General features: G+C 28.5%; 1 protein-coding gene across 3 annotated transcripts in view; it reads left to right on the plus strand.

Annotated features, from left to right (window-relative positions):
• LOC129906805 (uncharacterized protein DDB_G0288805) overlaps positions 1-12,251 on the plus strand; it is a 298,594-nt gene that overhangs the window by 231,726 nt on the left and 54,617 nt on the right. For all 3 annotated transcript variants that reach the window (XM_055982727.1, XM_055982728.1, XM_055982729.1), the window contains exons 3-4: positions 2,055-2,503; positions 7,967-8,099. In XM_055982727.1, the coding sequence (XP_055838702.1) occupies positions 2,055-2,503; positions 7,967-8,099 (582 nt within the window). The remainder of the gene's footprint in view (positions 1-2,054; positions 2,504-7,966; positions 8,100-12,251) is intronic.

A 12,251-nucleotide genomic window follows, 5' to 3' on the forward strand; every position in this document is an offset into this window, starting at 1 on the left:
AACTTTGTAGTTACATAAATATATTCTCGTTTCTTTAAATTACACTAGTCTTCAAAATTTAACTTTTTTTTTCTCCTTCAAATAATTTTTTGACATTATGAAAGATTAGACTTTCCTGAATCTAAATCTGGTTTCAGAAAAATTCCATCAGGTACCATTTTTGTAAAAATGATTTTTGAAAAATGTGGGTAGTTTCTAAAAAATCACCCTTTTAGATTCATTTGATCTTGTATAAAATTAAAACTATTTGTCGCATTGAGCACAAATTTGGAGGACTTATTCCTCATAATATGACCTATTAATTGACATCAAATATGTCCTTCTACATTAATGTTTACTCATATTTTAAAATACTGATTGACAAAAAAAGCAGAAATATCGAAATCCTTCACTTTTAAGTAAATCCTACATGAACAAAAACACCTCAGACAAGTCTGTTATTGTTCATTCGGTTTCTTTCACTTTTTCTCCAACTCTATTCGTATGACAACAATTCGTTGTTCGTATACACGGAGGGAGATGAGCGGAAAGAAGTTGACCACTGGTCAAATTTTTAATTCATTATTAGAAGAGGTTTGTGTATTTTCATACTTGCAGGCAGCTGCTTGTGTAATCAATTTATATTGAAGGTTTTGAATGAACAAACTTGAACTTGGTGGTAACACACACAGGTTGTTGTTGTTCATTCAAAACCTTCAATATAAATTGATTACACAAGCAGCTGCCTGCAAGTATGAAAATACACAAACCTCTTCTAAAAAACACCTTAATTAAGGAAATTGTAAAATATCAACGCCCATTATATTTAAAAATTCAAAAATGTAAAAAAAAACCATAATAACATACATTAAAGAGAATTTTTACGTGTTTTGTAATTTTATATACTACTTTTCTATTTAGAAATATCTTATTTGTAATAAACCTATCGATAAACTGCATGGTCAAGCTTCAGATTTGTTTCTCCTAGAAACAAAAGTATACTTTTCTTATAGTTTTTGATGTGCTGAGTTAGAATCCGAAGTCAAAAAAATTCTATCACGTCAGAATTTTGAGATATTCACATTAATGTATCACAAAATCAAGTTTTTTTTTAGAAAATCTCAAAAAAACTACTATATCTCAAAAACCAGAGCTGACCGAAATTTTTTGAGTTCGGATTCAAAATCAGCACACTAAAGTCCATAACAAAAGTATACTTTTGTTCTAGGAGAAAGATATATTAATTTTTAGAGATCGGTTTCTTTATGGTAAGATATGCCAAACCCACTAAACTTACTTAAATTAAGATATCTCGGAGAAGAAAAGAGATATTGAGAAGATTGAAACTGAATTTGAAAGAAAAAAATAAGTTCTTTTATAAACCGTATCAATTTTAACTGAAAAAGATAACATTATGCCAAAATATTTCTTCGAAAATAGCAAAAAAATGGGTTTTTGAGATTTTCTAACGAGAATATCTAAAAAACGTGACGTGCTAGGTCAATTCTGACTTCGGATTCGAAATCAGCATATGAAAATCCTTTAGAAAAGTATAGTTTTATTTAAAGGAGGATTTCCTTGCAGACCAGTGTTATCTATAAGTATCCAAAAACTACTTAACATCTGTATTTTTACATCACACATATTCTTCCCTAGGCAGAAGAATATTGTGAATAATGAAAAGAGAGAAAATTGTTCCATTTACAAGACATTATATCCATTTGTTTCGGTTTTCCTGGTAAAGACACAACAATTAAAACGAAACAAATTTATCTTTTCAATTCCAATTGAATAGATTTCAGAATGTATTTTGCAATCAAATAAACGACAACACAACAAAAACACAAACATTAATTATTATATATCCTCATGTAATTTCGTTCAACCAAAAACAAAGGCTTGTCTCACCATCAATTCACAAATCACCAAAATGCAAATGTTATTGACAGACAATTTACATCTCTCTTAATTGATTTAGCATAGACGATTAACTAAAACAATGTTCACTCAACCATTCTTGCCAAAGCCTTCTAATTCTAAATACAAAATCCTTATTCTCATGTTTATAATTTTAGCTAACGTTCAAACTCCAGCTGCAATGACAGTTTCTGTAACTCATGTCACGCAGGGTGCATCAGTCGTCACAACCAGAACCACCACCGCAACAACAACAGCAACCACACAACAACCACCATCAGCAACGAGTCGCTCCTCCAAAACCACCACAATGATGGCCCTTGCAATGGGACGCTCCCAAAGTCCAGGTAATTCAAGTGGATCGGACACCGATGGTTTTGCAAGTTCCTCAGCCTCGGCAACGGCACTCAGGAGGATGTACTTTAAAAGTGGGCGCAGTGCCAAGACAAAGCTCAATTCGACCATGCCGTGCACCGGCAGCAGTCCAAATGCCACTGCCTCAAATGGTACCACCGTCGTAGTCCACCATAATTCGGTTGCTGCATCTAATGCAACTGTATCAGGAGGATACTCTGCTGCAGCACTATCATCATCAAGTGTACCTAAGGTAAGTTTTTTCTTTGAACGATTAAGGCAAGTTGCATGTAATATTCTAATTTTATCTTCACGTGATGACGTTTGTGTTAGGTTGAAAGAAATAATATCTGTTTGATCATCATTGCACGATTTGCAAACTGCAAGTGAAATGAAACACATGTTACTTTTGTGTGTGAAAAGAGTGCATTTTCTGATTTTATGAAAAATTGCACTTTTTTTTGTTGAAGTGTTTTAAAGTTTTTGATCTCAAAAATATTTTCTAAGAACATTGTTAATATTTGATGAAAAGTATCTAAACAAGAAATTTAAGTGAACAATTAAATAAAAATATCTTTTATTACGTACCTATTCAAGAAAAAAGATAAATTATCTCAAAACATTTCACTAATTTTATTTCACTTGAAAAAGTGATTCTTATTATAAAATTAATTTGTTTATACATAGTTTTTCCAATTAAATCAAAATTTTTTGTGATGCGCAATTTATTAAGATATTTGTTTATTTTTCTATTTCAAATTTTAAGATTTCAACAGATTTGATTTAATACTTACAGATTTTAGGTTTTATCACCTGTGAATGAATTTCTTTGGGATTCCCCTTTGAGAATTAACACCGACATTGTGTAGGATTTTCGAAAAAAACATTAATGATTTTTCTTAAAGTTAACTAATAAAATTGATGGGTCTTTAAATTTTCCTACACCATGGCGCCTGCAATCAAATGATTTTAAAGACCACCCATGTAAAGCAAGATCATCTTCCACAATTTTTGAATTTGTGCTGAAAAACCAAAACTTCAATTTGGCATCAAATAGAAAGCTTTCGACTCAGTGCAAAACCTGTAAAGCGATTTTAGTATTTTTTGTGCCGGATTTTAAGCGAAAAGTTGGAGATCCAATAAGCGTGAAGTGTACTGCACAGTGGTGCCTTTATCGTTTTTTGAGTCAAATATCACTTTTTGATGAAAAATGGTGAAATTTATTAAAGTGAAAGATATTAATTTAAAAAATTCGTAAAAGCTGACAATTTTTTGCGTTAATAGTGGTGGCTTCTAAATGGTGACCAGATTAAGCGTTAAAATAGAATTATCTTTCTAAAAGGACTATACTTAGAACTTAGTTAGAATTGACATGAAAAATTTTTTCTATCTTTAATTTTTGTATAGGTATTTAAAATTCAAACATTTTGAAAATTAAGTCCTTTTTAGCACATACATACAAGGTTGACATTGATAAAACACATTCTAGAGAAATTATTGTGCTATTACGTTTTTTTTTACTTTAAAAAAATAAGTAAGCTATTGTAGGGCTATATAATTGCCAACTATGTTTTTTAAAAAAAAATATTTAAAAATGAGCAAATATTACAATTTTTCATAAAACAGAAAATTTAAAGAGATTGATAATTCGAATGCAGAGAAAAAATGTGTACTTTTAAATTTTATTGTATCTCAAAAATTTTATTTCATGTTTTTTTTTTACTCAGGATTCGAATTAAGAATATCTTAATATGTTAGAAAAGATTATTTTGGCATAAGAGAACGTTAATTTAATACATAATTCAATTTTATTAAACATTTGAATTTTTTTATATTTGTTTTAAAACTAAGTTGCATATAACACGGTGTAACACTCAAAATATCACGTTTTGTAGATCTAGTCGCACTGATTACGAAACGGTTTTTAAAAAGTCCCTAACACCCCCAAAATCTGGAGTTAGGGGCAAAAAACGGTTTTTTTGACCTTCACCCATTGAAAAAAATCTAGATTCGTCAAATTTTTACCCATTTTCGATTTACAGTTTCTAATAGGAGATAGATATACCTATTGAACAATGTATAAAACATGTAACTCGGTTAAACCACCTAGAATTTATAAGCTGTCAAAATTCAAAAATTCCATTTTTTTCGTCATTTATCCAACTTCGACATCAAATTTAAGTATATATTTTTACAACAACATGCTGTTTTAAAAATATATTCTAAAATAATATTTATTTCCAAATCAAACGAAGTATTTTTTATGCAAATCAGTTTAAAATTGGCTTAGAAAAAAAAATTTTCGATTTCAACCCAGATACAGGAATTCTAACTTTTAGGTATAGAACAAAAATGTTGTTTCGGCACGTAGTACGATAACTTAGGCGCCAGGATATGATAAAAGGTTTTTGTAGAGGAACTCAATACAAACATTCTTTTTCTTTGGAAGGGGTGTCTATCTCCCCCCGTTCAGGTGGCAGGGGCAATTTTCTAAAAAAAAATTATAAAAATAAAAAAAAATTATTAAAAAACATCGGCAACACTTACAGTAATAAATGATACCATTTTCAAAAGGCAAAATTGAACATTTAATTCTAATTTTTAAATCAATATATTATAACTAATAGTTTTTGAAATAATCGATTTCAAAGTTAAAAATAGGCGACAAAAAATTTTTAAAAACTTATTTTACACTATTTTTGTCCAGACTGTGAATTTTGATAAAAAAAAATTACTCACACAGAAAACTGCCTCAATTGATTCCTTATCGAACAGTGAAAACTATATGTTACTATGTATGTCTTCTAGTTTTTGAGAAAATTGAAAAATAAAAACAAAAAATATTTTGAAAAAAGAAAAATCTGATAAAATAATTTTTCAATTTTCGCAAAAACTACATAGAACTAGAACTGTAAAAAAATCGAAAATTGGTAAAAATTTGACGAATCTAGATTTTTTTCAATGGGTGAAGGGGGTGTAATGGACTTTTTTAAATAGGTACCGTTTTCGCAATCAGTGCGACTAGTTCTACAAACCGTGATAGGTCTCCGCCCGCGTATATTTTAAAATCTCATTTTTGTAACACCGTGTAATAGGTACACCAAAAAAAAATATCAATTTAACATTTTTTTAAATATCAAATTTACATTTTCAAAATATCATCAAAAAAATGCTAGAAAATTGGGTTTTATAATAATAACAAAACAATATTTGTATTATGAGGATCATATTTAAAAATCAAATTTTTGACATTTTTTTGATATTTTATTATCAATTTATCATATCAATTTTTCATCTATTTCTCATTCCAAATGATTGAAAAATATTAAATAAAAAACTATTTGTACTAATTTGAGGGCGCTTTGTGTTTTTCGAAGTAAAATGTATGAATTACTGATAAAATTTGGTTGGGCAATAAGATTTTACTTCGTATTAGGAGAAAATAATAAAACAATTATATCACGTATAATAGAGAAAATAATACCACAATTATTATATAAGGAATATTCACTTAGTAATGTGTTGTTTCATTTTAGAGAGAAAGAAAGAAAATGCTTAAATTAATAAAGAAGAAAAAGAAAGAAATATCATTTTTATTACAATAAACTGAAACGTAAAATATAGTCAAGATTTATATCAAAATTGTCAAAGTGAAATTTTCATTATCAACCTAAAATTAAAAATATGTCATAATCAAATCAAAATTGATATTTTAGTTGTTGGACGACTTTTGTTATGAATTTTTTTTTTCGGTGTACATATAACCCCAAAACAGTTATACCTACCTATTTTATTTTTAAAACTCATAGAAATGTTTTCAATATTGTTGCTGCTTTGAAAAATGTTACAAATGGCTTGATAACAGCTCTAAAGTGTGTTCTACCAATTTTACAAATTTCTTGTCTGATTAGACTTTGTTTCCAAAATGTTTGATCTTTTTTTTATTGATTATGACAAGCTAAACCTCAATAAAAAATAGTACACATTTTTCATATTAAAGTTAAATTTTTAACTTTTTTTTCTAACTTGTTTACCACGCGCAAGGAAAAACCTTTAAAAAAAGGGTTTCTTCATTTTGTAATACATTTCTTCAAAACTCGATGTGATAGAATTTTTCTGACTTCGAATACGAGCTCAGCACATAAGAAACCTCTTTAAAAGTTTGATTTTGTTTCTTTAACAACAAGTACCTACTTAAAATAAGAAACAAATTTAACCCTCGTGGGGCGCCATCTAGCGTCACAATAAAAATCTGCAAAAATTTGGGGATTTTTAAAAAAATATTTTGAAATATGTTTTCGAAAAACCCTTAATTAACGAAAGCCCTAGTATAAACTTTTCTGATACTAGAATATCCTTCACTCTTCACTTCACTTCTATCAAGCCTTATAAAAGCTGTTATTCAAAATAAAGAGCCTTAAAGGAAAACGAACGCCAACTTGATGAGCATCTCTTCTTCTTGCAAGGTTGCCAAGGAATCCCAAAAAGATTCGGTTAGGATATTATTGAATAAGAATTAAGTATATAAAAGTTATGTAAAGATCTTTTTAAGTTCATTAGAATATGTAGTCAAATACCTACATATGTAGGTACATTTACAAGCCAAATGTATAGACAACTTTTAAGCAGTCAATTTCCTTGTATGTCTGTCAACAATCAACAATCATTATAATCCCCAGATTTGTGAAATCAATTTCATGATATTGAACTGAATTTCGCTTTTAAACTATGTACGAGTAAATGTGTGTTGATGTGGATTAAATATTACTGGATTCTGAATGTCAAAACTTTATTTAAGATTATTGGTTCTTTGACATTTATATGAATTAAATAACACTTCCACAGAAACACTGGTGTTGACACAACTTAACTTGAAGTTTCAGATGTCAAGATTTATTGTTTATACATAAAGTCAAAAATTGCCTTTACAATATAAACATACACATTAGGGTGCTTCTTATATGGTCGAAAAAAATTTTTCGATTTTTTAATGGGACACCCCTGCATTATGTTCTACCATATAAGCATAGTATATGGTATTATTTTCCGATTTTAATATTAAAATTTAGGGGTCGCTACCATTCACTAAAGATTTAAGTAAAAAAAAAAGATCAATTTCAACAAAAACTTTTTTGTTACAATACAAAGTATATACGCTTAAGACCCGATTTTTCAATCTTTTAATTAACAGTCAGTTAACTGTCTGACGAATAAAGATATAAGGCTCATAAACAATCAGATAAAAACATTGAATTTTTCAATTAAGAAAGATCACTTAGTTAGCTATTCTACAGAATAACACAAAAAAAAAAAATGTCGAATTCAAAAATATTCAAAAAATTTTATTCCGCTGTATTTTTATCAAAATTTCTTTCAAAACAGCTAAAGATTTAATATAAAGTACTTATTTCTGATAACAAATTTTAAAATTTTGAAAAAAAAAAAACAAAATTTGGTGTATTTTCCAAAACTTTGAATTGTGGTAGCGACCCCTAGAACGTGTGTAAAATGGCCCAAATTTTACCCAATTTATATTTAAGGCAGGAAGAACAAAATGAAAGGGTGTCCCATTAAAATTTCGAAAATTGATTTTTAAGAAGCACCCTAATACACATCCATCATTCCCAAAACAAAAAATTAATAAAAAAATATTTAATTCAGTATAAAACTTCTCTACATAAATTTATTATTATTATTTACTTTAATATTTTTCCAGGTTGTTATAATGGGATCATCAACGGCCTCCATGACCGACACGAATATCAATACATCAACTGATTCGGCTTCCACTCTTGTGACAAGTGTTGCTGCAACAGATACCTCAGAGACATGTGATTCTTTGGATATGGGTATGTTTAACAAAAAAAAAAATATAGCTAAGATTGATTTTTAATAATTTCTATAATAACCACAACAATATGAATAAATTAAACCTGTGGCAACTCTATCGTGATTTCTTTGTTTTAGGTGAAAACCAAACTTTTTTCATCAATCCTTTTCTTATGTTATCAGAAAAAAAAAAAACAGTTTTTCATGTGTGCTGATTTCTTATTTTACGTTTCAACATTCCTTAAATATTTGACAATAGGGTAGTGCACATTTTAACGACAAAATTGTAATCTCCGGCTTTTGATTTTATTATTGTATAAATGAACTTGAAGGCTTAACCTGACTTACTTGAAGTCTTTTTACCTACTTCATGAAACATTTTTGAAGCCTTTCAACTTCATGAAGTAATTTCGTTTTCTGAAATTTTGTCGCTCTTTGAAACGTCTTTATTTCATGAAGTCGTTATATTTTTTGAAGTCTCATCGCTCATTGAAGCCTCTTAACTCCATGAAGTCGATTTACCCTATGAAGTCATTTTATTTCTCGAAGTCTCAGCTATCATTGAAACCTCTTGACTCCAAGAAATCGATTTATTTCTTAAAGTCTCATTAAAGCGTCTTTACTTCATGAAGTCATTTTATTTCTTGAAGTCCCATCGCTCGTTGAATTGTCTTTACTTTATAAATTTATTTGATTTTTTTAAGTCTCAGCACCCTTTGAAGCCTTGCAACTTCATGAAGTCGTTTTATTTCATGAAGTTTCGTCACTCATTGAAGCTTTATTACTTCTTAAAGTCGTTTTATCTCCTGAATTCTCATAGCTCATTGAAGCTTCTTCATGAAGTCATTTTGATTTTTGAAGTTTTATCGCTCATTGAAGCTTTCTAACTTCATGAAGTTAATTTATTTCTTAAAGTTTTGTTGCTTATTGAAACTTTCTGGCTTAATGAAGTCCTTTTATTTCCTGAAGTCTCGTCGCTCATTGAAGCTTCTTTACTTCATGAAGTCATTTTATGTTTTGAAGTTTCATTGCTCATTGAAGCTTCCTTAATTCATGAAGTCGTTTTATTTCCTTATGTCTCATCACTCATTGAAGCTTTCTTACTTCATGAAGTCGTTTTATTCTATGAAGTCTTATCGATCATTGAAGCCTCTTTATTCCATGAAGTCGATTTATTTCTTAAAGTCTCACCTCTAATTGAAGTCCTTTACTTTCTTGAAGTCTCATCGCCAATCGAAGTCTTTTTATATACTTCATGAAGTCGATTTATTTATTGAAGTCTCATCGCTCATTAAAGTTTCTATCATTCCTTCAATTTTTTGGAGCCCCAACACTTTTTGAAGTCTTTCATATTCATGAAAGTAATCTGAGCACTTATTTTTTTTTTTTTTTTAAAGTCCAATAAGAATTCGATTGACAGAATTCCAACGCTATAGGGTATTATGATTTATTACTTCTCTACAAAATGTAGTTCTTCTGTATAATATCGCTTTTACTTACCTTAAATATAATGAACATAACATAAAAAGGAAATGTTGATGATATGGCGGATCAAAGTTTGTTCCTTAAGTCTTCTTATAACAGCACAAATGGTAAGTGACGACCTTTCTGTTATTGTGCGGTATAAGCGATAAAAGCTTACATCTATAAATTATGTATATATGAATAAGGTGAAGAAGGGTGCTTTACTGTAAGCCAAAACTTTTAATAGAGTGCGACATTTCGTTAAATGGAATGGGTTTATACAACATATGTTGTAGCGTGTGCATACGTAACGTACGTGTTTCACATTTATAATAATCCTTGTGTGGTTATAAGGAAAGGAAAGAAAGAAAGTTCCTTCACGCAACATTTATTATTTTTTTTTTCTTCCACACGGACCTGTAAGTCTTGATATATAATGAATAAAATTCGTCAAAGTTAAGTGTTTTATTTTTATATTTTTTTTCACATCCTTTAACAACAAACAAAGAAAGAAGTGATGTTATTTGTTTTTCGTGGAAGAATTTTCCTGAATTTTTGATTAGATTATGTGGCGAATGGTAAAAGTTGCAATATAGAAAGGCATGTTGTTGAGAATGTTTTTATTTGAATTTTGTTGTTATCAACAACAAAAAAAAAAAGTTTGGATTAGATGGATAAGTGATTTTTTACATTTTTTAATTAAATATTTTTGTTTGTCTTTCGTGTTTATCACGATTACAACACTTTGTTTAGAAAACCTTAATATATAAATACCTTCATCGAATATGAAATTTTTTACGATTACAACATAATTAGGCTTTATTTTCATATCACTCCAGAAGAGGGAAAATAACAGAAAAATGTCATTTTTGATGATATTATGTTAAAAAAGTCCTAAGAAATTTTCTCACTTAACTTTTCTCCGTGTTTCTTCCATGTCCACTGAAAATAGGAGTTCCTAAGTACAATTTTCATAATTGAACATCAACCCGTTTATATAAATAATAGACCAAATCAAAAGATCCTCACGTTTTTGTTGAGCTAATTAGAATTATAAATTTCAACCTATTTGGTTCACTGTGGCGTATACGTACTTTTATTTGGTGAGTATGTTCATGTTCACAATATAGTTCGCCATCCCCGTGATATGATTCTGTCGAAACTCAGCATGGTCTTAGAAGAAGGTTAATTAGAGCCGTACCTATATAATAAAATAGTTTAAGAGCAAACCCTTTTAATCATGATTTTTTTGGCAATAAGAAATCAGAAACGTTCACCTTTTAATATCCAAAGTACTTGGATCGTACAAAAACTTTTGTCGGCAAATTCCACCGTAATTCTTTCGAAGAATCCATTATTTCATAAATTGGATCAATCTTTAAATTAGGAGTATTTGTTATGATAATGATTTTTGAAGTGAAAATTTCTTTAGTATCGTAGTGATTTGAAACAAGATGAAACGAAAAAGCGACACCAAAAATCAATTGACCATAACTTTTTTATTTTAATAGATAGATGAATGAAATACAGTAGAAAGGTAATTAAATAAATTACGATTGTGCTAAATTTCAATTAATTTCATATTCAAAATTCTGAGATAACGGTGAAAATATATTCTTTTTCTAAACACGTTATATCTTTTTATCTAGAGGACATAACAAATTTATTTAACTTTAATACGGATGCTGATAATATTACCTTTCATTAAATATATCACACATAACGGTACATGCTCTAAAAGTTATATAATCTTTAATTGAAAAACTTGAAAAATACCTCAAAACACCTGTGAAGATTTGTTGCCGATGACCAGCCAGCAGTAGAGGAAGTACCGTAATCTCAGTTTGAAATTTCGACATTGTTGGCTTTGAAAAATTCTTACTTTTTTCGTAGGCATGGTAGAAATATGATTGAAGCGTTTTTTATGAAAACTAATTGTGTTCAAAAAAATTCTAGCTCTTTTTGTAGATGTTGTATAGACATGGTCGATATAAATATTTTGAGCTGAAACAATAAGCTTTCAAATTGTATAAAATTTATTGTAGGTTGTAATATGAAAAAAAGTGATGGAATAAAAAAAAGTTATATATTTTTGATTTTTTTAAAAATGATTTTTAAGGTTTCACTTCAACCACGTGTGAATTGCACACATGATTTTTATTTAGTGATGTGTTTTTTTTTTTGTCATATAAAAACCAAATGAATATTGTACAAAATTGTATTGGTTTTTACATTTAGGTAACCAAATGATAGAAAAAAAGAGTTCATAAATAAAATTCCAAAATTTTATTTAATATGAATTTTTTTCTTTTTGGAAAAAAATCGTTAAAATATTTTTTTTCATAAATTAAAATTTCAAAAATTTATCAAATAAAAAATAAGAAATTATACTGGCCAACAATTTTCAACTTTTTGAATTTTTCAGGAATATTTATATCAAATATTATCGGTTTTTGCTAAAAAAAATCATATTAAGAAATGATAATCCAAAATTTTAATTAATTATTTTAAGTTTATGCTGAAATAGTCGTTGACGATAGAGTAATAAATTAGGAAAACGGTAATTTGACAAGAATCATTGAAACTATTTTTTCTTTTTGTTGAGCAGTTTTTGGGAAAATTAATAAAAATATCGGTCATATGACAGGAGTACCTACCGTTAATTTTTATTCTTTTTTGACTTTCCCTCTAGAGAAAAAAATAACTTT

This window comes from Episyrphus balteatus, chromosome 1 (assembly GCF_945859705.1).
Source record: "Episyrphus balteatus chromosome 1, idEpiBalt1.1, whole genome shotgun sequence".
Lineage (NCBI taxonomy): Eukaryota > Metazoa > Arthropoda > Insecta > Diptera > Syrphidae > Episyrphus > Episyrphus balteatus.